At 44.4% G+C, this 27,747-nt stretch overlaps 1 protein-coding gene across 1 annotated transcript in view; it reads left to right on the top strand.

Annotated features, from left to right (window-relative positions):
* Nucleotides 1-27,747, top strand: part of DNAJC4 (DnaJ heat shock protein family (Hsp40) member C4) — a 338,056-nt gene that overhangs the window by 154,229 nt on the left and 156,080 nt on the right. Inside the window, exon 4 of the mRNA XM_033955045.1 lies at nt 4,649-4,827. Within this exon, the coding sequence (XP_033810936.1) occupies nt 4,649-4,827 (179 nt within the window). The remainder of the gene's footprint in view (nt 1-4,648; nt 4,828-27,747) is intronic.

Genomic DNA, 27,747 nt, shown 5'->3' with positions numbered 1-27,747 from the left:
ACAATCTTTTGCATCGCCTTTCTTTGGCATAGGTATAAAAAGTGACCTTATCCAATCAGTTGATCACATTTTTTCCTTCCAAATCTATTGAGACAATTGAGTGAGAGCCAAGATAGCACCTTCTGAGCCTTTAATTAATTCAATTGGAATACCGTCTATGTCAGATAACTTGTTGTTTGATAAAGCTTCAATTTCTACTTTAACCTCTTCTTTTAAAATATCTGGTTCTTCTTCAGCGTCAGTGTCCATTTCAATTTCCCCAATATTTCCCACATTGCTTTCCTTGTATAAATTTTCAATATATCCTTTCCATCTCTTTTTAAAACTTTCTGGATCATTCAATATCATTCCATTGTCATCTTTAAGCATTCCCAATCGAGGTTGGAATGTCTTAGTCAATCTGGTTTTTACCATATGCATGCTCCGATTCAATTTTCTGGCATATATCTTCAAAATATTGTTCCTTGTCTTGTTGAACTTGACGTTGAAATGCTTGATTCATTTGTGATACTTTTTCCCTATCACCAGAAAGTTTTGCTTGTCTTATTTGTTCTGCTACTTTCCTAGTTTCTTCTGATACCCAAGGTGATTTCTTGACCTTCTTCTGGAATGTTTTTCCAGCTCCATCACTAATTATGGTTTTGATGTCATTCCCTAATTCTCTACTTCCTGTATACAGCACCTTCCATTTTAATTGCCGCCGGGATCCCATGACCTCCTTTCTGCCCCCCCCTCTCTGCTGAAGCACCGCCACTGCCAGGGATCCCATGTTCTCCTTCCTGCCTTCCCTCCGCCAAAGCTGACCTGGAAAGGCTTCCCTCCGATGTCAATGCTGATGTTAGAGGAAAGCCTTCCAGATCAGCGGGAGAACCCAGTTACCTCTTTCAGGGCTGCTCCTTCCAGCCTTCAGCCACACAGGGGTGTGCTGCGGGCAGTGACCTCTGCACGCTGCATGTGACTGAACCCGGAAGCCTTCTCTCCGATGTCAGAGCCGACGTTGGAGAGAAGGCTTGTGTGTCAGCCACATGCAGCATGTAAGAGCCGTTGCCTGCAACGCATCCCTGTGCGGCTGAAGGCAGGAAGAAGAAGCCAAGCTGGATGGCCCTGAAGGGAGCGAGCACATTGTAGCAAGTAAGGGAGAGAGGGAACATGATTGTGGGACAAAGGGAGAAAGGAGGGGGAAGTTATTTGGGACAAAGGCTGGAAGGCAGGGAGGGGGCATGAACGCGGGACACAGAAGGAAGGGAGGGGGCACAAACTCGTTTCACAGAAGGGAGGGAGGAAGGAAGCACTAACAGGAGAATTGTTGGGCATGAGTGTGTAAGTGAGAGGGAAAGAGATGGTGCACATGGGAAAAGGAAGAAAGAGGAAAATTGTTGGGCATAGGGAGAGAGGATTAAGGTAGCGATGCATGGGGAAGAGAAGGATGAAAGGGAGAAATGTGGATATGGTGGTGGAGAGGGAACAGAAGGTCAGATTGAAGGGGATGCATGGGGAAGAATGGTGGACATATTGATGGAGGAAGAGATGTGACATGGTGCTGGAGAGGGGTGATAGAAGGAGAAATGGGCATGGGGTGGGTATGGGGCTGATGGGCAGTGGTGAAAAATACTACACATGATCCAAGGAATGAGAGAGGGAGAAATATTGGATGTGGCAGTAGAGGGGGTGGGAGAGATGCACCCTGGATATCTCTCTCTCTCTTTCCCCATTCCCTTTGCAGCAAGGGAGGGAATGAGAAAAAGACAGATGGACGGTGAGAGAGAGCGGGGAGACATGTTGCAAATAGGAGTGGAGGAAAGAGGAAGAAACATTGGACTCATGGAGGGACAGAGAGAGAGATGTTGGTTGGGGAAGGGAATGAGGTCCGGCAGAGAGGAAGTGTGCAGGAGGCAGAAAGAAAGAAATATTGGATGCACAGTCAGAAGGAAGTGCAACTAGAGACTTATGAAATCACCAGACAACAAAGGTAAGAAAAATTATTTTATTTTCAATTTAGTGATCGAAATGTGTCAGTTTTGAGAATTTATATCTGCTGTCTATATACTATATTTATCTATTTTTGTACTATATTTGTCTATTTTTCTATAGTTGTTACTGAGATGACTTTGCATATTTTAAAGTCATCTGCCTTGACCTCTTGGAAAACCCCCTGAATATAAATGATTAAAATTTTCTCTGTGTACAGTGTGCTTTGTGTTTTTTAAATTTTGTGTTTACCATTATGTATTAATAAGATTATATTGTGTGTATATGAAAAATGAATGGAAGAAATTGCATTACAATTAGTACTATTATTTTGGCGATGGGGGCCTAGGGCAGAGCTTGGGCAGGTCTGGGGCAGAGCTTGGGCGGGTCTGGTTCAGAGCTTGGGCATGGGTACTCTGTTGATATTTGTTAGACTTAGGGGGTAGTTGGCTTGAAGAAGTTGAGAAACTCTCACCTAGGGGACCATCTTCCAGCACTATACGTCAGTTCTCTTTGTTGTCTCATCATCATCAAGTTTTCTTGGCAAAAATACGGAAGTAGATTGCCAGGCCTTTCTTCTGCGCAGTGTAAATTTAATTTTGTCACCATTGTCACATCAAAAGTGATCCTCCACCTATAACACTGCCCATCTGCTGCTGGCCAGATGGGTGGTACATCGTTAGTCTGGCATCTCCACTGAAACCTGGACATGGTACATGAGCTTGTCATTCTACTGGGACTTGCATGCATCAGTTATGTCATCAGTAGAATGGAAAGTTTCAAGTTTATTTATAGCTTGATAAATACACAAGTATCTGGTCGGTTTACAATAATAGAAATTAAAAGAATATTTAAAATATTTAAAATTGCTTCAAGAAAATAATAAATTGAAATAAAAATAGGGGGATTGAGGCCAAGACAAGGACGTAATTAAGATGGGTAGGAAATGAGGGGAAGGAAGGGGAGAGGGAGATTTCGTACTCCTTGCCCTATACCCAAAAGCCATGGACAATATAAGTTCAAAGCCACATTCTGTTGTGCCACTGCTGGGTATGGAACAGAGACAGTTCTTATATCCCTGCTTGAGGATCTCCACAGAAACTTTGACAGGGTATCTACTTTGATACTAGTTACTGGGTTACTCAGCAACCTTTGACACTGTGGACAACAATACCATGCTTGCACAGATGATGTAACCAGTTATCGGTATCACAATATTTGCATGATTCAGATAGGTAAAAATGCTTGAGTACCTGAATGTTAACCACTTAGACAACCTCCATTGATGTATGGTATATAAATAACTAATAAAAATAAATAAAATGAGACTGCATGCATCTGTGTGCTTATATCTCTGAAGAGCAAGAGAATATTGGTGTATGTATGTTTTTGTGTCTGTGGGTGTCCAGACATCTTTCTAAATCTGAAGAATTTGTCCAGGTTTTCCTCTCCCCTGTCCCCCACCTACCTCCTTTGCTGAATATTTAATCTTTGGGCCGATCAGCAGCATCATCGAGGTGAGTCTGCTGGTGTTGGCCTGCCTTGGAAGCTTTCATTCTGCAGCTGTCCCGCCTATGCAGAAACAGGAAGTCTCTGCATAATGAATGCTTCCAGGCAGGCCAACAGCAGCAGGTTCACCTTGCTGAAGTTACTGATCGGCCCGAAGATTAAATATTCATCAGAGGAGATGGGTGGGGGGGGGGGGTGACAAGGGAGAGGCACTCGATTCTAGGCTGGGCCAGGGCTGGAGAGACAGAGAGCCCGTACCACTGGTTCCTGCTGAAGAAGGAGAGAGAGAGAAGGAGAAGAAGAGAGAGAGAGTGAGAGAAGCACTCATGGGAGGGGTGTTGGAGGAAGGGAAAGAGAGAGGAGCACCCATAAGGGGGTTGGGGGGAGAGAGGGAGAAGCACCTGCATTGGGGGGTGGGTTGGAGAGAGAGTGAGAGAGAGAAGCATTAAAAGGGTGCAGAGGCTGGAAAGGGGGACTAAGGGGTGAAAGGTGGGGGCGGTGGCAAGACTGGTAGGAGGTGGGGCTGGAGGGGTGGGGTGAAGGCAGGGTTGGGATGGAGATGGGTGGGGGTGTGGTTATGTGTCCCCTCTTTTTTCACTTCACAAATATGGTAACCTTAGATAGGGGCTGGCTGGAGTGAGTGCCACTGCTGCGATCAGCACCCTTTGCAGAGAGAGCAGCGATTTTTAGAAAGCTGCTCCCAAGTCTATGAGAGACTGAGAACAATAATTCTCCCCCACATCCAGCTTTGGACATGGAGGGACTTGGACATGCAGTTTTGCTCCTATTTTATAAGGGGCTTTATGTTTGGCAGAACTTCTTGTAAAACAGTATGGGAATTCCTTATGTCCTGACTCGGACAATGGAATTCCCCTCTGTACTTCCCTTCTAAAATCTTTCTCTACTTATCCTGCTCCATTAGGGGAACACTTACTACAGGAAAGTACTTACTACAGGAAAGTAACTTTATTTAGTTGTATACCACCTTGGGTGACTCTCTTCATAAAGGCAGTTAGTTCATCTAAATAAATAAATATAATATTGTGTTCTAAGATGCTTCTAGCTCCGACTAGTTGAAGACTTCAGATTTTCAAAATAGAGTTTGTCTCATGTGCATGTGAAGTACTGTATTGTCAAATGATTGCTAATCTGACACTTTTTTGTCTTGCAGCTCCATCCTGACAGTGACCCTAACAATCCCGGTCTGCACACCCAGTTTATAAAGCTGAATGAGGCTTACAGGGTGCTAAGCAGGGAGCACAGTCGAAAGCAGTATGACAGCCAGCTTAACAGACAGACTGCCTCTGTAGGAGGACTCAAAGCCAGCAGATCTGATTTTACAAGGCCCAGGTAAGCAGATAAGAATCACCCTGGTTATGTCTGCTTTATTATCAAATAATATTTATTGAGCTCAACACTGAACAAATACAGAAATCACAGCCTGATAAAGATAAGCCACCAAAGCAGCTAAACTGGACAGACTCTATTGTCATCAACCACAGACTACAAAACCTTCAAGAAAGATACTAAAACCCTACTCTTCAAAAAATACATAAAATGACCAGTTCCTACCCAAACCCCACCTATCCACTCTATACCCTTAATATACTCTAATATGCCCCCAACTACCCAACTAATGCTAAATGCCTCTATTTACCCAACACTTACCACCTTAAATCTCGACAACTCTCTGGTAATTCTTATTACCCAAACATTTATCACCTTGAGATCTCAACAACTCTTTGGTAATTCATATGTAACTCTTACGACATCTCTTATGCTATTAGAAACATAGAAACATAGAAAAAAGCGGCAGAAAAGGGCTATAGCCCACCAAGTCTGCCCATTCCAAGTATCCCCCCCCCTGAATTTACTCCCTTAAAGATCCCACGTGAGTATCCCATTTTTTCTTAAAATCCGTTACGCTACTGGCCTTTATCACCTGGGGTGGGAGTCTGTTCCAATGATCCACCACTCTTTCGGTGAAGAAGTACTTCCTGGGATCGCCATGAAACTTCCCTCCCCTGATTTTCAGCGGATGCCCTCTGGTGGTTGAGGGTCCCATGAGCCAGAAGATGTCATCTTCTGACTCGATGCGTCCCGTGATGTACTTATACGTTTCAATCATATCTCCCCGTTCTCTTCTTTCCTCAAGTGAGTACAGCCGCAACTTCTTTAGTCTTTCTTCATACGTGAGATCCTTGAGCCCCATGACCATCCTGGTGGCCGTTCGCTGAACCGACTCGATCCTCAGCACGTCCTTTCGGTAGTGTGGGCTCCAAAACTGAACACAGTACTCTAAGTGAGGCCTCACCATGGCTCTGTACAACGGCATCATAACCTCAGGTCTCCTGCTGACGAAACCTCTACGGATACACCCCATCATTTGTCTTGCCCTGGAGGAAGCCTTCTCCACTTGATTGGCAACCTTCATATCCTCGCTAATGATCACTCCTAGATCGCGTTCCGCCGTAGTTCTAACCAAGGTCTCACCATTTAGTACATAAGTTCTATGGGGGTTTCTCCTGCCCAAGTGCATTATCTTGCATTTTTTAGCATTGAAGCCTAGCTGCCAAGTTTTTGACCATTGTTCCAGCAGCAGTAGGTCGTGTGTCATATTATCAGGTAATAAGCCTCTGCCTACTATGTTACAAAGTTTAGCATCGTTGGCGAACAGTGATACCCTTCCTCTAAGTCCTTTCGTCATATCTCTTATGAATAAATTGAATAGGATCGGACCCAGGACCGATCCCTGCGGCACTCCACTGATTACGTCCGATGCTTTGGATGGGGTACCGTTTACCACCACCTTCTGAAGTCTACCGCTCAGCCAATCCCCAACCCATGTAGTTAGAATGTCTCCTAATCCCATCGATTTCAGCTTGTTCAGTAATCTTCGATGAGGGACGCTATCAAATGCTTTACTGAAGTCCAAGTATACCACATCCAGTGACTCTCCGGCGTCCAGTTGTCTGGTAACCCAGTCAAAAAAGCTAATCAGATTAGATTGGCAGGATCTACCCCGGGTGAACCCGTGTTGGTGTGGATCACGCAGTTTTTCTTCATCTAGGATTGTGTCAATATTCTGTTTGATCAGTGTTTCCATGAGTTTACATACTATAGACCTGAGACTCACTGGTCTGTAGTTTGCTGTCTCTGTCCTGCAGCCCTTTTTGTGGAGTGGGATTACGTTGGCTGTTTTCCAGTCTAATGGGACCCTTCCTGTGCTTAGGGAAAGATTGAAAAGAACAGATAATGGTTCTGCCAGTACTTCCCTTAATTCCCTGAGCATTCTGGGGTGTAGGTTATCTGGTCCCATGGCTTTGTTTACTTTGAGTCTTGAAAGTTCGCCGTAGACACTACTGGGCGTAAATTCGAAATCTTGAAACGGGTCTTTCCGGTTATCTCCCGTCTGCAGCTGTGGACCAGCTCCCGGCGCTTCGCGGGTGAAAACTGAACAGAAGTATTGGTTTAGTAATTCTGCCTTCACAGAGTCTGATTCTGCAAAGTTACCGTCCGATTGCTTCAGGCGTACTATCCCATCTTTGTTTCTTTTTCTGTCGCTAATATAGCTGAAGAAAGATTTATCCCCTTTCTTAATTTTCCGTGCTAGCTCTTCCTCCATTCGGAGTTTGGCCTCTCTGACTGCTGTTTTGACAGCTTTAGATCTGTCTAGATAGTCCTCTTTTGCCCCCTCTCTGCCTAAATGTTTGTAGGCGATAAAAGCGTCTCTTTTCTGTTTAACTAGGTCTGAAATTTCTTTACTGAACCATTGGGGTCTTTTGTTTCTCCTGCGTTTACTTACAGTCTTTATGTATCGGTCTGTTGCTTCGTGTAGTATGGACTTCAGAGACGACCACATATCCTCCACATTATCAGTTTTTGCTTGTTTATGTAGCTCCTCATGGACGAAATCTCCCATGCGGTTGAAGTCTGTGCCTCTAAAGTTGAGAACCCTTGTTGCTGTGTTTGTTTTTGGGAATCCTTTCTTGAGGTTGAGCCAAACCATATTATGGTCGCTGGAGGCCAGTGTTTCTCCTACTGAGACTTCCGTGACGCTGTCTCCGTTGGTGAGAACCAGGTCTAGTAACGCCTTGTCCCTGGTGGGTTCCAATACCAATTGCTTGAGACGTGCGCCCTTTATGGAGTTTAATATTCTTCTGGTGCTACCCGTAGTCGCGGAGAATGTGTCCCAATCTGCATCCCAACCTGTAAACTTTTATGTAATTTCTGAAAACTTTTATGTAATCTGCCTTGAACCGCAAGGTATTGGCGGAATAGAAATCACTAATGTAATGTAATGTAATAAGCTCAATTTTCCAAATTATAGTAGAAAGCCCCCCCCAACCCCAATCCCCAACCCCAGTCTTCCTGCAAGCCAATAACAATAATTGAGACAAGTAAGTTAAAGCAAATTAAATACAATAAATCATTAGAAAACAGATAAACATGGATCAACAGTTCAAAAGGCGACTCCGAGCCAGGGGAGTCATGGTATTCCAGAAGGGCTCCCAGATTCATTGAAAAGAGCTCCCAGGTAAGGAAAAAAATCCAAAATATCTCTTCGCTCCCATATCAAAAGTGTAATAAGGTGGCACTGCCAAAGGGAGAAATCAGGAGCTTCCACCTCCAACCACTTGAGCAGAATGTATTTCAGAGCGACCAAAACTGTCCATTTGAGAAAAGTAGCCGCTTCCCTTTCACGAGGGTAATAGTGAAGGGAAACTCCAAAAAGAAACAAAGGGGAACGTTGTATAGTAATATTCCAAATTCACTCCACAAAAAGGAATATTTGGTCCCAAAAGGATCTGATAACGGGACATGTCCAAACCATATGACCCAAGCCCGTCTCTGGATCATTACAGCGAAGACACTCTGTCGAGGCTCGAAACTGTAAGACCAATTTATATTGTTGTTCCCAAATAGAGGTATATTTGCATAAGGTAGGCAATTTTTTTAACAGTCTACAGGATCACATCATCGGGCAATTCTATGTGTAAGTCACGAGACCGAGCGTCTCTCAATCTAGAATGGTTAAACAGGGGGGGTTCATCCTTCAGATATTTATGATGAAATTTAAGAGGAACTGGGAGCTGAGAACCAATTGTATAAGCAACTCTTGACAAGAAGCTGTTAAATGTTGAGGCTGTAGAGAAGTAAGGTAATGATGAATTCCCTTCAGGAAAAGAGGCAACTGCAGCAGACAGAATTTGGACTCAATTCCCCAACATACAATGGTCAGAACTCAACAAATTCTACAAAAAATACAGTCATGCCTCCTGTGACCTCAACCATTGCCCCTCATATCTCCTCACCACCGCTAGTGTAAAATTCCGCACCATAATGCTACAATGGATTCAATTCACGCTCACAGAAGGCACATTCCCTGCTGACCTCAGCGAAATCGTCATCACCCCAATCCAAAAAGACCCAAAAGCACCACAAAACCACCCATCTAACTTTAGACCTATAGCCTCAATTCCGCTATATATCAAAATTATAGAAGGCCTAGTAGCCAAACTCCTCACCAATTACATAGATGACCACAACCTACTCCACCCCATGCAATCAGGCTTCAGAACAAACTTCAGTACAGAGACACTACTAGGCTCCCTTATGGATACCGTCAGACAACACCTTAGTACAGGGAAAAAAATGCTTCTCATACAACTGGACTTAACTGCGGCATTCGACTTAGTGGATCACAACATCCTTCTACAGATCTTAGACGCAATAGGTATTTCAGATAAAGTTTACTCCTGGTTTGAAGGATTCCTAAAACTCAGAACCTACAGTGTAAAATCAAACAAAGAAAAGTCAGAATCCTGGTCAAACCCCTGCGGCGTACCACAAGGATCTCCACTATCCCCTACCCTCTTCAATCTCTACACTGCTTCTCTAGGAACGCATCTGGACAATCTGGGCATAACCACCTATAGTTATGCTGACGACATCACCATCCTCATCCCATACGATCATTCCAAACCTACCATGACAGACAAACTTCACCAAACACTTGAAACAGTCACAACCTGGATGAAAAATCACAAACTTAAACTCAACCAAGACAAAACCAAATTCATCCTTCTCGAAAATGACAAGATCCAAACCACAACCAACTTAGAGATAAACGCAATCAAATATCCCATCCAAACCACCATAAAACTACTTGGCATGACCATAGACAGATGCTGCACTATGCAACCGCAAATAAATAAAACAATTCAGAAATCACTCGCAATCATGAGAAACCTGAGACAAGTCCGAAAATTCTTTGAAAGAACACAATTTCAACTTATAGTACAATCTCTAATACTGGGTATATTGGACTACTGCAACATCCTCTTCCTTCCTTGCCCTGCAACTACGATTAGACAACTCCAAACAATCCAAAATACAGCTTTGAGACTCATCTACTCATTGAAAAAACATGACCACATTACGGATGCCTTCACAAACTCACATTGGCTTCCAATCCAAGAAAGAATCCAATTCAAATTCTACTGCATATTATTTAAAACCCTACACGGAGACAGCCCATCATACTTGAACAATCGCCTCATCCAAGCACCCACTACCAGACACAGAAAAACGCACTCCCCATTCATACCCCCCCCAATCAAGGAAGTAAAAAGAACAAGACTACACGACGGCCTACTAGCCACTCAAGCCGCAAGACTAGACAACCAAATCTCCAACCTTCTGATGACCACCCCAGACTATAGGACATTCAGAAAGGAAATAAAGACCACACTTTTCAAGAAATTCCTGAAGCAGCAATAACATCACGACCTCTTAGTAACACTAAAACTGACGCTCGAGCTACCCATTACTGCACTAATAATAACAAAAGAACCTCCACTTTGACCACCTATCAACTCTACTACAAACCACCTCACCCTCAACAACCCGCTAAATGTCTATAAGATCTACAACCTACCTCTCTAGCTAATCATTGTAACTCTGTTTTTAAATTAACCTTTTGTAATCCGCCTTGAACCGCAAGGTAATGGCGGAATAGAAATCCCTAATGTAATGTAATGAATCTGCATATAAGCAAATCCATCAGTATGGGAAAGATTATAGTCTTGTTGCAGCTTGACAAAAGATTTAATTTTCCCATCATCCTCCACCAATTGAAACATATAATGAATCCCCCATGCTTCCCATCTAACAAAACTAGCCCCATCCACACTAGTGGGAAGTTACCATTGAATCTTATAGGCAAAAAGGGAGATATAGTAGGACTAATAGAGTGAAACTTGCAGACTCATTGCCAGACCTGCTGCAGTAGATGAAATAGGACCCTGTGGAGGAGGAGCCCAGGCAGAGGCGAGGGGATAGAGTGGAGATAAGCAATAAAGTGAGTAGTACGAAAACAGGAAAGCTCCAGGAAAGTATTAGTAAAAGTAGAGGTACCCTGAAAAAGATCATTAATGTGGCACATGCCACAACCAACAGTCAAAAAGCGAAGGTTCAACGGACCCAGACCACCCTTGTACCACAGTGTTGCTGCAATCTGATAAGGTAGGTGGGCTCTCTTACCCGCCCAGAGGAACCGCTGAACCAAACAAATCAGTCTCTTTTCACCTTTATGAGCCAGGTACAGGGGGAGAACTTGAAAGATGTACAACCAACATGGTACAATAAGCATATTGTATAAGCTCACCCTACCTAGAAGCGAGAGAGGGAGGCTCTGCCACAGCTGTAATTGATTAGTAAGAGTCTGAAAAAGCGGGTCGACATTCAAAATATACAATCTAGAGAGGTTGAGAGGGATGAAAACTCCCAAATATTTCAAGGAGTCGACCCACTGCAAAAGACATGATCCCCCAACAACTGGCGCGAACCTCAGGGGAAGAAGGCATCGCAAACAATCCAGATTCAGAGATAGGCCAGAGTAAAAACCAAACTCAGAGATGAGATCCAACATGGACGGCAAGGAAACCTCTGGGCGGGTAAGAATCAAAAACATGTCATCCGCAAAGGCCAAAGTCTTTAACTCCACCCCCAGCAACACTGAAGCTCCTCACTTCTTTGAATAAACGTAAAGTACAAAGCAAGGATTCTAAAGAAAGAGGAAAGGGGACAGCCCTGCCTGGTGCCCCTTAGGATGGGAAAAGAATCTGTGCAAATATCATTGACCAATAAGGATGCCCTCGGATTAGAGTAAAGAGAACAGACCTCATTGAGATACAAGCCCATAAGGCCAATATATTCAAGTGTACGAAACAAAAAAGACCAATGTACACTATCAAAGGCCTTGGAGGCATCCAAACTAACAAACAAAGCCAGAATGTGATATTGGCAGTGGGCCAGAGCAAAAAGAACCTTCCGAACATTGCAGACCAATTGTTGGCTACAGACAAAGTCGACCTGATCGTCATGAATCAAGGAGCCCCTAGAAATTGCTGCATTATAATAGGATAATAAGGGGCCGCACAATTGTGGAGAGAGAATCCGGTAAAATTGACCGGAAAAGCCATCCGGGCCCGGGGCCTTTCCAGATTTCAGGGCCTTGATGGCAGTCTGTAATTCAGTGGCTTGAGAGGGGCAATTCAAAGTAGACACCACTTCCTCAAAAAGTCAAGGCAACCCAGACAATAATCTGTCATCAAATCTGGGGAAGCGTGTTCAGGGGCATCATAAAGTTTTGCAAAGAAATCATAGAGAACCTCCGAGACCTCAGTGGTGCGAGATACTCTGCCCCCCAGGAGCAGCCCGGAGCACCAAGATGGGTTTATGACCTGGTTAAACTGGTTAAACAATAATAAGCTATCCTTGAATGTTCAAAAAACAAAAACTATGCTCTTTACATGGAAAGGAAACATAACTTTAAAAGCTCCATTCTTACTAAATGACTCTCTTCTTGAATCTGTTTCTCAAATGAAAATTCTCGGAGTAACAATTGACACGGATCTCTCATTTCATAATCACATCAGCGAAACAGTTAAATCCTGTTTTTACAGACTCCGGCTTCTACGCTCTATTTCCACTTTCTTAGATCCCAAATCTATTAACATTTTGGTACATTCGCTAATTATTTCAAAATTAGATTACTGTAACTCTCTCCTAATAAACATATCTCAGAAAGAAAGGAGACGACTTCAAATTATACAAAATACCGCAATTAAATTAATTCACAAAGCTAAAAAATACGATCACGTTACCCCATTACTCATCAAATCTCACTGGCTTCCAATTTCTCACCGAATCACTTTTAAAACCTTATTTCTAGTTTTCAAAACTTTAATCTCAAATGAACCTCTATTCATATCAAAAATGATAGTCCCATATAATCCTCCTCGATCCTTAAGATCATCTTTATCTAATCAGCTTTCAGTTCCTTCATTAAGAATAATCGGCACTAGACGCAAAGATATGTTTTCAGTGGTTGCTCCATCTTTGTGGAACTCCCTACCAAATTTTATTAAAAATGAAAAAGATCTGATTTCTTTTAAAAAATTGTTAAAAACTTACCTATTTCAAGATTCATTTGATTTATGAAATGATCTATTTTATACTCTTATATGTCTCTAATATTTTTTCTCTTGCTTCATTCCAATCATACCTATTGTATTACCCACTCTATGTAAATTTTAACAAATAATGCAATTGTAACTTTCCCCTTCCTTCCTACCCAATCATGTTTGTCTACATTGTTTTGTCAATTGTCTAACTTAGTGAAATTATATGTATTACCACAGTCTGCTGGTTTTTAAATTGTACATCGCTTAGATATTTTTTATAAGCGATACATAAAAATGTAAATAAAACTTGAAACTTGAAACTTGAAACCTGCCTTGATATCTACTAAACATGTTAAAAGTTGCCCCGGCTTATTGCCAAATCGTTGAAATCGATGTTTATGAAAAGCTGCCTACTTCTGAGATCTAGAATGAAGAAAATAATTAAGGGTCTCCTGAGAAGACAAATATTGCTCCCGATTCTCCACCGAAGGAGCGGAAAGATACATCCTCTTAGCAGCCCGCAAGGCTCTTTCCAAGGCAATAATGCCCCTATTAATATGCTTATTTCTGGCACAAGTAAAAGAGAGGATATGGCCCCTAAGGACTGTCTTAGCGGCGTCCCAAAATAAGATGTGGGTCATCCTGATGCTGCGTGTTATAGCCCAAATAGTCATCCCACTGGGTCTAAAGAAATTTCTGAAATTCTACATCCTGAGCAAGATAAAATGGAAAGCTCCAGAAAGGAGATCGAACATAAGCGACATCTAAGTGAAGATCCATCCAAATAGGTGTATGATCTGAAACATTTAAAGGTCCAATCTCTGCAGACAACACTGAAGAAAACGACTCCGGAGACATGAACAAGTAGTCAATCCGAGACCAGATGTGATGACAACCACCAGGGATCAACCACAGAAATAGAATCACAAAAATCAGAGAGAAGATGCCCCTTAGCCCCCAGAGGTGTAGACGGGTACTAGACTTATCATAATCAGGGTCCATAACCAAATTAAAATCGCCCAATAATATAAGTGGATCCCCTGAATAACAAGAACAAATTTGGGTCAATTTCTGAAGAAAAGTAGATTCATAAACATAAACAAGCAACATCAAGTAACTTTTAGCACCCAACATCAATCGTAAGAGAAGATATCGTCCATCCATAGATTTATCAAGGACCTGAACCCCAAGCGGGGAGGACTTACGAACCAAAACTGCAATTCCACCATGGCGCCCCATCAGAGAGGCGTAAAACACCTCACCCAACCACGAGCGGCGCAGCTTGAGGTGCTCAACATCCATTAACCGGGTCTCTTGTAAACATGCGATATCTGCATGATAGAGCTGTAGCGCTGCTAAAATTTTTGAACGCTTAACAGGCGATGTAATTCCCTCAACATTACAGGAGATAAGCCGGAAAGGAGTACTCATAGTTAGCTAATAGGCCAAAAAATGGAAAACCATAGGTCACAGGAGAAAAGAGACTGACAGAAGATTCCAGAGCCCAGCCTCCTCTGGAGTGAAGAAAACAGGAAAAGAACAGAACATGAGGAAGAGAGTAAAACATTCCCAATGATACATCAAACGGCAAACCAAAAATCAGCTGAAGTAGGACTACCTACCCCACACAGTCTTCCACACATCCCACAAAACAACACACCAGCCAATACAAGATACAATAAACCCCCCAAAACCCCACCCCCTAACCCCCACTGCCTTCCAACCTCCCTCCCCAACTATACTCCTCCAAAAAAGTAAACAGTGTGGTCCCCTAACGGGAAGTCGCACTGAGGTACACGTACAATGTGAGCAGCACCCCAATTCCACTCCCCAATGGTAAACACACAAAGAATAATGTTCAGCAGGGGTAAACACAAATGAATAGGCAGCAGGTAAAGTAAGCTAAAAGCCACAGCATCAATATAAAAGCACATAAACAGCCTGGAACAACTCACGGGACCGGACCATTAGCATCCAAGGTGTTAAGAAAGTCTTGTGCCAGTGCTAAAGTAGGGAATTGCTTCCAATGGCCCTCATGATGTATCAGTAATATGGCTAGGTAAATCAGCATAAATCACAAGTAACACTCCTGAAACTGTGAGTAGAGCAGTGCAAATTTCCTGTGGGTGTCCATTAGAGTCACAGAAAAATCCTGAAACACCCGAACAGGGCTATCAGCATTCTTCAAAGAGTCACGTTTTGCCCTGTACTGGTGCACTATTTCTACTTTGTGCAAATAATTGTGCAGTTTCATAATAATCACTCTCGATCTAGGCGATGAGCCCGTTCCTAGGCGATGAGCCCGTTCCAATCTTATAGGCTCCACCGGCGCAGGCACCAGGAACTTGCGGTTAAGCCAATCTTCCATAGTTGCGAGCAACGATGCATCAGATACTGTTTCAGAGATGCCCAAGAAATGGAGGTTTCCATGTCATAATCAATTTTCCAGCTCCTCGAGCTTGTCAGTGCTTGTTTCTGCACGAGGCTCCTCAGCTCCCCGTGCTCTGATGACGTCGCCACTGACATGTCCTCCAAAGCGGAGACTCGTTGCCCTAGCTCCCCGGTTCTGCGGGTGGTATCGGAAAGGAGTCCCTCCAAATGGGTAAGTTGATCCTAAAACCTTATCAAACATGGATCCAAAGCGGAAACCACCGCTGCCTTTAGCGCTTCCAACTGCACTGGAGAAAGCTGCAAATTAGCTGTCAGGTGGTGCGTCTGCCATCTTGGCCTCCACTGGCTTGCTCCTCTCCTTGCCCTTCTTCTGCGTCTTAGAACTCATGTGGCTGAGTGATTTCAGCAGATATTTGTCCATAGGCTATTCACCGATCAAACGAGTAGAATAAAAGGTAGAGATCACCCCAAATGCTGATGATTTGTAGCGGGGATGGCCTCAGGGAGCCACGAGCAGAGAGGGAACACGTATGCCACTGTTCAGCACTGCTTTATAATATAGGTAGGCTTCTGATTGTAGATTTAACTGATAAACACCAATATAACTCTCCCAATGTAAAGAATTAACCCCCCCCCCCCCCCTTTTACAAAACCACGATAGTGGTTATTAGTGACTCCATGTGCCAATAACCGCTATCACGGTTTAGTAAAAGGGGGGAGTAAAATAAGTGTTTATTCTCTCATTACCCCCTTATCTTTCACTTAGCTTTTCTGTTTTCTCTGTGCTGACTCCTAAGTGGCACAAATGTACATACAGTATTTTGTTCCACTGGAAAAGGTACCCAGAAATAGAGCCTGTGGTGTAAAAACACTAGTAAACACCGATTTTTTTTTTTTTTGTATCCTCCAAACTCCCCTAATTAACAGGAAAACAAACACCTAAGATGAGAAGCCCTATTCATATGCTACATGGAGGATGCATTCCTTACATTCTCTTACATTTCTTCTTCCTCTTTCTTGTTTGTACTAGGTACTGAAAAAATAAATGGAGAACAGACAATGATCTATAGAAATATGTACTGTATTTCTGTCATATTCCTTCATGACTCTGTACAGCGCTGTGTACGTTTGGTAGTGCTCTAGAAATAATAGTAGTAATCTTAAAGAAGATGATAGAAATTACAGTAGTATAACTGCTCTCAAAGGATTGCATTTGGAAAAAAATGAGGCGTTACTGGTCCAGTGATACACATCAGATATGTATGGGAGTTTGGAGAGGTTTTTGGCACAGCTCCTTTGGTCATCCAAATCAGTCAGAATCATAAGAACATACTTAAAATTCTCAGCATGCAGAGGGATCACGTGATGCAGTAGGCTGAGGCAGACGTGTGCTGCCTGAGCTCCCGGGCCCCGAGTTGCCGATCGCGCTGAAACTGCTCTGAATCATGCCAGGGCGCTCTGGCAAGCATTTTCTTAACTTCATGGCACATGGACAAATTTATAACCCCGCTAGCGCTACCGATGGCAACGCACACGGGGGAGGGGGGAAAAAGATCGCGATTGTGCCCTGCTAGCAGTGGACAAAATGGCGCTGGGAACCCCTGCCGTGGTCAGCTCACTAATGCCAGAAGCCCTGCGGGACATCACATTGGCGGTCACGGCACCGATGAAGCCTGGTATTGACCGCCTGTCCGAACAACTTTCCAGGCTGGAAAATATGATAGCTGACACTAATCGCTGCACTACGGAGTTAGAATCTCGTGTCTCCAAGCTGGGATGATACTCAGGGGGCCCAAGATAAAACTCTCCAGGACCTGCGGGATCTTACTCAGGCCCAAGTGGTTCGTATTGAAGACCTGGAAAATCGTTCACGCAGGTCCAATCTTCGCTTTCTAGGTATCCTGGAGACGGTGTGAGGGTCAGCGCTTTTACAGGCCATGGAAACCTAGCTTGCGGAGACTTTTCCCATGCGAGAAGGACTGGGCCCTATACGCCTGGAACGGGCACATCGATTGGGCAGGGAGCAAACACAAGAAGCGCGCCCTAGGATGGTAATTGCTAAATTTCTCAATTATAATCATAAAGTTGAAATTCTACGGAAATACAAGCAACTACAGGACTCTTTGAAATATGAAGACTCTGAAGTGCAAATTTTTCAGGATTATTCTGCAGCGTTAGAAACATAGAAACATATAAAAAAGCAGCAGAAAAGGGCTATAGCCCACCAAGTCTGCCCATTCCAAGTATCCCCTCCCCTGAATTTACTCCCTTAAAGATCCCACGTGAGTATCCCATTTTCTCTTAAAATCCGTCACGCTGCTGGCCTTTATCACCTGGAGTGGGAGTCTGTTCCAATGATCCACTACTCTTTCGGTGAAGAAGTACTTCCTGGAGTCGCCATGAAACTTCCCTCCCCTGATTTTCAGCGGATGCCCTCTGGTGGTCGAGGGTCCCATGAGCCAGAAGATATCATCTTCTGACTCGATGCGTCCCGTGATGTACTTATATGTTTCAATCATATCTCCCTGTTCTCTTCTTTCCTCAAGTGAGTACAGCCGCAATTTTTAAAATCTTTCTTCATACGTGAGATCCTTGAGCCCCAAGACCATCCTGGTGGCCGTTCGCTGAACCGACTCGATCCTCAGCACGTCCTTTTGGTAGTGTGGTCTCCAAAACTGAACACAGTACTCCAAGTGAGGCCTCACCATGGCTCTGTACAACGGCATCATAACTTCAGGTCTCCTGCTGACGAAACCTCTGCGGATACACCCCATCATTTGTCTTGCCCTGGAGGAAGCCTTCTCCACTTGATTGGCAACCTTCATGTCCTCACTAATGATAACCCCTAGGTCGCGTTCCGCCATGGTCCTAACCAAGGACTCACAATTTAGTACATAAGTTCTACGCGGGTTTCTCTTACCCAGGTGCATTATCTTGCATTTTTTAGCATTGAAGCCTAGCTGCCAAGTAGTTGATCATTGTTCCAGCAACAGTAGGTCGTGTGTCATATTATCAGGTAATAAGCTTTTGCCTACTATGTTGCAAAGTTTGGCGTCGTCAGCGAACAGTGATACCCTTCCTCTAAGTCCTTGCGTCATATCTCTTATGAATAAGTTAAATAGAATCGGGCCCAGGACCGAGCCCTGCGGCACTCCACTGATCACGTCCGATGCTTCGGATGGGGTACCGTTCACCACCACCTTCTGAAGTCTACCGCTCAGCCAATCCTCAACCCATGTAGTTAGAGTGTCTCCTAATCCTATCAATTTCAGCTTGTTCAGTAATCTTCGATGAGGGACGCTATCAAATGCTTTACTGAAGTCCAAATATACCACGTCCAGTGACTCTCCGGCGTCCAGTTGTCTAGTAACCCAGTCAAAAAAGCTAATCATATTAGATTGGCAGGATCTACCCTGGGTGAACCCGTGTTGGTGTGGATCACACAGTTTTTCTTCTTCTAGGATTGTGTCAAGATTCTGTTTGATCAGTGTTTCCATGAGTTTACACACTATAGACGTGAGACTCACTGGTCTGTAGTTTGCTGTCTCTGTCCTGCAGCCCTTTTTGTGGAGTGGGATTACATTGGTGGTTTTCCAGTCCAAGGGGACCCTTCCTGTGCTTAGGGAAAGATTGAAAAGAACAGATAATGGTTCTGCCAGGACTTCCCTTAACTCCCTGAGCATTCTGGGGTGTAGGTTACCCGGTCCCATGGCTTTGTTTACTTTGAGTCTTGATAGTTCGTCATAGACGCTACTGGGCGTAAATTCGAAATCTTGAAACGGGTCTTTCTGGTTATCTCCTGTCTGCAGCTGTGGACCAGCTCTCGGCGCTTCGCGGGTGAAAACTGAACAGAAGTATTTGTTTAGTAGTTCTGCCATCTCAGAATCTGATTCCGCAAAGTTGCCGTCCGATTGCTTCAGGCGTACTATCCCATCTTTGTTTCTTTTCCTGTCACTAATATAGCTGAAGAAAGATTTATCCCCTTTCTTAATTTTCCGTGCTAGCTCTTCCTCCATTCGGAGTTTGGCTTCTCTGACTGCTGTTTTGACAGCTTTAGATCTGTCTAGATAGTCCTCTTTCGCCCCCTCTCTTTTTTCTGTTTAACTAGGTCTGAAATTTCTTTACTGAACCATTGGGGTCTTTTGTTTCTCCTGCGTTTACTTACTGTCTTTATGTATCGGTCTGTTGCTTCGTGTAAGATGGACTTCAGAGACGACCACATATCCTCCACATTGTCAGATATTGCTAGTTTATGTAGCTCCTGATGGACAAAATCTCCCATGCGGTTGAAGTCTGTGCCTCTAAAGTTGAGAATCCTTGTTGCTGTGTTTGTCTTAGGGAAACCTTTCTTGAGGTTGAGCCATACCATATTATGGTCGCTGGAGGCCAGTGTGTCTCCTACTGAGACTTCCATGACGCTATCTCCGTTGGTGAGAACTAGGTCTAGTAACGCCTGGTCCCTGGTGGGCTCCAATACCAATTGCTTGAGACGTGCACCCTTTATGAAGGTTAATATTCTTTTGCTGCTACCCGTAGTCGCGGAGAGTGTGTTCCAATCTGCATCTGGCATGTTGAAGTCTCCTAGCATTACTGTGTCCCCGCGCAGTGTGATGTTCTCTATGTCCTCGATTAATTCCGTGTCTTTGTCCTCCTGTTGCCTGGGAGGTCTATATATCACCCCAAGGTATAGGCATTTTTCATTCCCTCTGGCCAGGTTCACCCAGAGGGATTCCCCGGTGTATCTAACATCTGTGATTCTGGTGGTTTTGATGCTTTCCTTAGTGTATAGCGCTACTCCTCCTCCCAATTTACCCTTTCGGTCGCAACGAAGTAGGTTGTACCCTGGTATAACCATATCCCACCCATGCGATTCCGTGAACCAGGTTTCGGATATCGCTATCACCTCAAGATCGGCGTTTGTTATCTCAGTCTCTAATGCTAGAATTTTATTGCCCAAGCTGAGTGCATTAACATACATAGCCCTCCATATCTGTGAAGAGATTCCTTTACGAGCTAGTGTGGCTCCTAAATTATCAGTGATATTTCTCCCTGAATTATTGTGGATATCATTGGTACTTACCTTAGACTTGGTAGTGTGAGTGCGACTTGCCTCCTCAGGGTGGTTTCTTACTGCTCTGGGATATAAGTATGTACCCTCCCCCAACTTACCTAGTTTAAAGCCCTATGGAGTAGGCGGGCCAATCGATGTCCAAATACGTTTCTACCTCTTCTGGTTAGATGGAGTCCGTCTGGTCCTTGTAGTCCCTGGAGTGTCTCGCCGTGGTTTAGGAATACAAAGTTCATTTCTATGAACCATTCTTGGAGCCATTCGTTAGTCCGTTGAATACGCTCTTCTCTAGCTCTGCCTTTGTTTCTTACTGGAAGAATTGATAAAAAGACCACCTGTGCTCCTATCTGCTTCAACTTCTTTCCCAGCGCTCCAAAATCTCTGGGGATGTTCTCTGTGGCATTCCTAGCAGTGTCGTTTGTGCCTACATGGATGAGAAACATGGGAAAATGATCATTAGGTTTTAGAATTTTGTCTAGGCTAGTGGTAATATCTTGGATCCTGGCTCCAGGGAGACAGCAGACCTCTCTTGACTGCAAATTAGGCCTGCAAATTGGTCCCTCGGTGCCCCTTAGCATGGAGTCACCAATGACTACCACTCTTCATTCCTTCCTAGGGGGCCGGTCTGCGTGCTCTGGATTTGACGTTGTGAGCTGGGTATCCTCATGAGTCCCTTCTGCTATTTCCTCGGTGGTTCCATCCTGTAAGATCTGAAATCTATTTCTGAGAGTTAGCTGTGGTATTGATGAACGGCTATCCTGTTGAAGAGAAAAAGAAGAAGAAGAGAGTGAGAATGAGGTGGGTTTACTTCGCTTGCCCATAGAGGATGTTACTAGTTGCCAGGGGCCAGCATCTCCAATCATCTCCTTTACTCCAATCGTTGTGTTTAGTGCTGTAGGTTTGGGCGTGTCGAGGATGGACCTGTCGTGGGTTCTCTCTGTGATGTGTGACAGTTCCAGGATGGCGTCGTCGATGAAGGCCTCGTCATCCCTGATGCTCCTCAGGCGCTTTACCTCCTCCCTGAGGCTCAGTAGTTCCTGCAAGATATCCTCGTCTAAGTTTCCTAGCTCCTCTGTCTGCGTAGAGACTGTAGTGCACTTTGGGAGGGGGGGGAAGGTCTCGGTCTGCACTGAGACCTCTGCCCTCTGATCCATGTCGCCCTCTGCCTTTTGTGTACAGACCTTGACCATCCCCTGGGTCCCTCCGGATGCTGGAGTGTCGATCTTGATAGTAGCTTTGGTACTCCGTGTCCTCCCTGCCATTTCCAAGTTAGAGGGATTTATTTCTGTAAAGAGAAAGGTTTAGATGTCACAGAGTATGCAAGTTAGAGAGATTTATTTCTGTAAAGAGAAAGGTTGAGATGTCAGAGAGTATGCAAGGAGAAAGAGGAAGATAAGAGATACTAGAGAGTTTGGGAGTGTGTTTGGTTGTATATGAGAATGAAAAGTTTAGATTAGGCCTTGTGTTTGGTTGTATATGAGAATGAAAAGTTTAGATTAGGCCTTGTACAAGGCCCTTCTCAAGGCTCTTCGCAAAGGCGCTCTCGCTAAGGCGAGCGCCTTTGCCGCGCGCCGTTGGCTCATCCCCTTTTATGGGGGGAGTTTGGCTGGTGACGTCAGGGGTGGGCGGAGTTAGCTCTCGCCTCTTCCCCTGCTAGCACCGCCTTCTCTGCTCCTCTCTCTGCTTCTTCCTGCTAGCACACTCGCCGCTCACTGTTCTGCCATGAGCTCAGGACTCTTCCACCATGTACTCAGGACTAGGCACAGCTCCTACAGTCTCCCTTCGGCTGGCCTTGCACTGTGGACTCTCTGCTGTTGGCTCATCCCCTTTTATGGGGGGAGTTTGGCTGGTGACCTTGGTGGAAAAAAAGCTGCGGTTTATGTTTATTTATCCTGCCATTTTGCGCATACATCATCAGGGCCATTGGCATACTTTAAACTCTTCATTAGAAGCAGCCAATTACTTGAACACTCATGTACTTGATGCCCAGGACTCCGATTGATTGAGCTTGATAAAATAGTCTTTTGCTATTGCTTGCAGTCACTTAATTGCAGGATTAGTAGCAATGCAGCTTCATGGTTCCCTCATTCTGAGGGGACACAAGCAATTCAGATTTCTCTGCAGTATGTATTATTAGCTTTAGGTTCTGCTGGTTATAATTAGTCCTGAAGGTAACAATACTGCACTTGTTACATTACTGTTTAGGCAGTTTTGATAGTGCGCATTGTACAACTTACTGAGTTATTAGATTTACGGATGGTTTTGTACTGGGAAATAGCGGGGGTTCAGGGAGGCATCTCTTTGTGATCCTTCGCACCTTTAGAGCCACCTTGGTGTGGGTCTATAGCTGTGATAAACTGTGAATGAAGGTTGGGGGAGAGGTAGGGAGGGAGGGAGTGAGGGTTGGGGTTAGGGTGGATAGGGGGTTAGGTTTTTGGATATTATGGTGGCATGTGAACCTCCTCTGGGGAACTGGGCTATTGGGTCCTGATAGAAATGTTTGGGCTTCTATACGTATGCTATTAGGGGTTGAGCTCGTGGACAGGGCCCCACATCCGTTGTTGACGGGGCCCTTGGACCCACTTTACCACTGACTAGATCGGTTACATTTTGGCTAGCCCTGATTCTATTTTTGCTGTCATGGGTTAGGCTGGGAACCAGGGATGGCTTGACATTCTTACAATTTTCTTTGTTTATTATGTCCTTCCCCATTTTCCTTAGGATATGACTCCTGCTTTGAGTATTATATCTTGGAATGTTTCGGGTATTACTTCCCCTCTCAAAAGAACAAAAATTCTAACTCAGTTGAAATGTCATAAGGCTGATATAGTTTGCATGCAAGAGACTCGCTTGACTGATTTGGAACATTCTAAATTGAAGAGATCTTGGGTGGGAGCAGTTTATGCAGCTTCTTCCCCACAGAAACAAGCGGGGGTAGCGATATTAATCCATAACTCTTTGCCCTATACAGCCCAAGTTGTTGACAGTGATCCACAGGGAAGATACTTTTGCTTAAATTGACGGTGGGTTCATACTCATTTCATCTTCTCAATGTGTATGCTCCTAATACTTATGACCACTCCTTTTTTGAACACATTATAGCTTTGTTGTTAGAGCGGGTGTCCGACTCTGTGATTTTAGCAGGCGATTTTAATCAAGTGTTGGACCTAGGTAGTGATCACTCCTCGCCGGGGCAGGCCCTGGGGGGAGTGCAGACACGTGGTATTCCCTACCTTTGTGCAACATTGGATTTGGTAGATCCATGGTATCTACTACACCCTACAGAAAGGGACTATACACATAGATCACATGCCCATGGAACTCTTTCTAGAATAGATTATATTTTTACTAAGAGCAGGGCCTTTCTTATTGTTGACTCTGCAGTTATTGGTCCCGCAGTAATATGCGTTGATTTGGATAGATGTAAATGTGGGCTCTGGTCTGCGAGGCCCGGCCCGCTGGCGTTTCCCCAGCTACTTGTTTTTGGATGATCATTTTAAAACATTCTTGACAACTAAATGGGAAGAGTTTTTAGAGTTTAATGATCAACACCGTCATGACCCTGCTTTGTTTTGGAATACGGCCAAGGTGGTTCTTAGAGGGGATTGTATAGCGTACATTATAGCCCGAAATAGACGCTTGTCCATGGGAATAGTTCGCCTGGAACGGGAGTTAGCAGAAGCTAAAAGACAGTACACTCAACAACCCTCGAGAACTAATAAAGAGCATTTAATTTCAGTGGAGACTGCTCTAAATTCACATATACATGAGAGGACAGTCAAGATGCTGTTTTATCAGAAGTTCCAATACCATCGTTATGGGAATCGCTCAGGAAAATTATTAGTGCATTTAACCAAACAGGCACGGGGACTGGTCTTAGAGACAGTAGAGGCCAGATACAGCATACCACTACTCAGATAGCGCTGATTTTCCGTGATTATTTTCAAGACATTTATGGTAGGCGGGACTCGAAGAATCAACCTCTTATTCGGGATTATTTGGAAGATTCAGGCCTCCCTAAACTGAGGGACTGAGTTGTGGACTCTTTAAACGAACCTATTACTGCCAAAGAATTGCAGCGGGTGATCCAGGTTCAGCAAAATTATTCCGCTCCGGGATCAGATGGCTTTACAGCCAAATTCTATAAGCTGTTATCTGCTCAGATTGGGCCCTCTTTACGCAAGTATTATACTCAGACCATAGATGGCGAGAGGTTCCCGGTAGGTGCCAACGAAGCCCTGATTACTTTGATTTTAAAGCCAGGGAGGGAGGAGGGTTGCCCCGGAGTCCTACCGACTCATTTTACTTTTAAATGTAGATATTAAAATTCTGTCCAAAATACTAGCTGATCGACTTGCCCTCCTCCTTCCAAACCTTATCCTGCCGGATCAAGTGGGCTTTGTGAGAGGTAGACAGGCAGTACATAATGTTCGTAAGGCGATATTAACCTTGGCACATACACAATCTCGAAATATACCTATGTTGTTGCTCAGTTTAGATGCAGCACAAGCTTTTGATCAAGTGAATTGGATATACCTATTTGAAGTGCTTGATTATATGGGAATTACTGGCTGGTATGCACAAGCACTGTGGACATTGTATACGTCTCCAATGGCGTGTCTCATGGTTAACAATGTAATCACCAACCCCATTTTGATAGAAAGGGGCACTGGGCAGGGCTGTCCCCTGTCCCCATTACTTTTTTTTATTTATTTTGAACCCTTTCTTAGAACAGTGTCTCAGGATAGGGATATAATTGGGGTGGACTTTGCAGAACATTCCGTAAAAGTCTTAGCCTTTGCAGACAATTTATTATTCACTTTAGCTTGACCTAATCATTCTATTCCCCATTTATTACAAGCCCTAGACGAATTCCGATTCTATTCGGGATTTTCCCTTAATTATCAAAAATCCACAGCCTTGGCTAGCCCGATTACATTGCAGCATTCCTGGTAGGGAGAATTTCCTTTTTCGTGGGCTTCTTCTTCCATTAAATATTTGGGGATTTGGATTCCTGGAGATCTTGCGTCTCTTTATAAAAGCAATATCTCTCCATTGTTGCGTGATACTTTACAAAGGCTACAAATTCGGTCAACATTCCCCCTCTCAGTGGCAGGATGTGTTGCTTTATACAACATGATGCTTTTCCCCAAATGGTTGTATCAATTTCAGGTTCTCCCCTTGCTACTATCACATACCCATAATATTTAACTCACTAGGGCAGGGGTAGGGAACTCCGGTCCTTGAAAGCCGTATTCCAGTCGGGTTTTCAGGATTTTCCCAATGAATATGTATGAGAACTATTTGCATGCACTGCTTTCAATGCATATTCATTGGGGAAATCCTGAAAACCCGACTGGAATACGGCACTCAAGGACCAAAGTTCCCTACTCCTGCACTAGGAGATTACAATGTTTTTATGGGGGGCAAACGACCACGTATGACACTTCCTCTAATGTGTCTGCCTAGGGCACAGGTGTCAAAGTCGGTCCTCGAGGGCCAGAATCCAGTCGGGTTTTCAGGATTTCCCCAATGAATCTGCATGAGATCTATTTGCATGCACTGCTTTCAATGCATATTCATTGGGGAAATCCAGAAAACCCGACTGGATTCCGGCCCTCAAGGAGGGACTTTGACACCCCTGGCCTAGGGAGAGGGGTGGATATGGATTGCTGAATATTCTCTGGTATGCCTTAGCATGCCAGATGAGACATATTAACGATTGGTTTAGAGGTACTTCTTCTTTTACAGCCACTTTGTTAGAATTATCATTGTTGGCTCCTTATCACATTAGTTATTTGTTGCATGTCTCGGACCCGACTCTCCGCCCAGTGGTGGCTCATTACCCTATTTTTCCCCTTGCTCGGTGGACATGGCGGTGGCTTTGTAACTCTGCCCAGCTCTCTTCTGAGATTTCTCTGTATTTGCCCATTCAGGGCAATTGTTCATTTTTGCCTGGACTACAATATGTTTCTTTTAAACGATGGGCTGAGAAAGGATTACAATATTTATTTCAATTGTTTTCGGATGATGGCCAATTGGCCTCCTTTACCACTCTGTGTCGTACGTTTGACTTGCCGGCCACAGATGTTTTACATATTATCAGGTACGACATTATGTCCATTCTTTATCAGCTAGACATTTAACAGAGGACAGTCGTGAAGCACTTTCGGAACTTTTCAGTCTTTCAGCTCAGCAAATGATACCCCTTCGATTTCACCTACTGAGCCTCCGGGATTGTCAACTGGGGCCATTGTCATCTGGACATTTTGGCAGCCTCCTGGGCGGAAGATCTGCACTGCTCACTGACTGCCCCACAAATGCAACAAGTCCTAAAAAAACATCAGGAAGGTGTCTTCCAACATTCTTCACTGGGAATTACAATTTAAGATTGTACAGCGTCTTTACATCTCCCCCGAGCGAGCAGCCAGATGGGGATTACTCCTACTCATCAGTGCCCAAAGTGTGCTCAGGCCCACTCTTCTTTGGGACATATGCTTTGGACATGTCCCCGCATTCTACAGTTTTGGCATGGTCTTGGACATTATACTACATCTCTCTGGGGAAGGCGCTGGTCTCCCATGCCAAGAGCACTCTTTGGTTATTATACTATTGCAACGCCGAAACCTAAGGAAGTGATCGGGCAGAGTACGGTACAGGGATTCAAACAGAGACTGGACAGATTCCTGGGGGATAAAGGGATCGTGGGATACTGAGAAAGTATAGTGGGATACTGGGATACTGAGAAAGTATAGAAACCCAACCAGGTCGTGCATGTGCAAGACCGGAGGGCTAGGACTTCGATGGGAAGATAGGACTCATCAGGAAACCAAGGTGGCATGGGGGCCCCTTCTGGTGATTTAGACAGGTCATGACCTGTTTGGGCCGCCGCGGGAGCGGACTGCTGGGCGTGATGGACCTATTGACCCGACGGAGGCACTGCTTATGTTCTTATGTTCTTAAAGGGATGAGGGCCTTTGTGTCTAGAGTGTTGCTCATGGGCAAAAAAGCAATAATGGCTAACTGGCTGTCCCAGGACCCACCATCTTACAGCCAATGGAGATCCTTGATGATCGTTCACGCCTCTTTGGAACGGAGACAGGTTGGGGATCTTGATCGAGGCCCAGATCGCCGCTTTTGTCAGATTTGGGAACACTTCTGGATGGACCTTACGCCTCATGCTTGTAGTAGATTACTGAACTTATGAGGTTGAACACATGCTACCTGAGTTGTTGTTGGACTTTAATCTTAGACGTGGGGGGTGGGGGGGGAGGGGTGGTAGGGGATTGGTTTGTGCACATGTGAAAGAATTTGGTTTATGTTTGTGAGTGCTTTTCATGC

This window comes from Geotrypetes seraphini, chromosome 8 (assembly GCF_902459505.1).
Source record: "Geotrypetes seraphini chromosome 8, aGeoSer1.1, whole genome shotgun sequence".
In the NCBI taxonomy this organism is placed as follows: Eukaryota; Metazoa; Chordata; class Amphibia; order Gymnophiona; family Dermophiidae; genus Geotrypetes; species Geotrypetes seraphini.
Note: the sequence above shows the minus strand (reverse complement) of the source record. Positions and strands in the feature narration are given on the sequence as shown.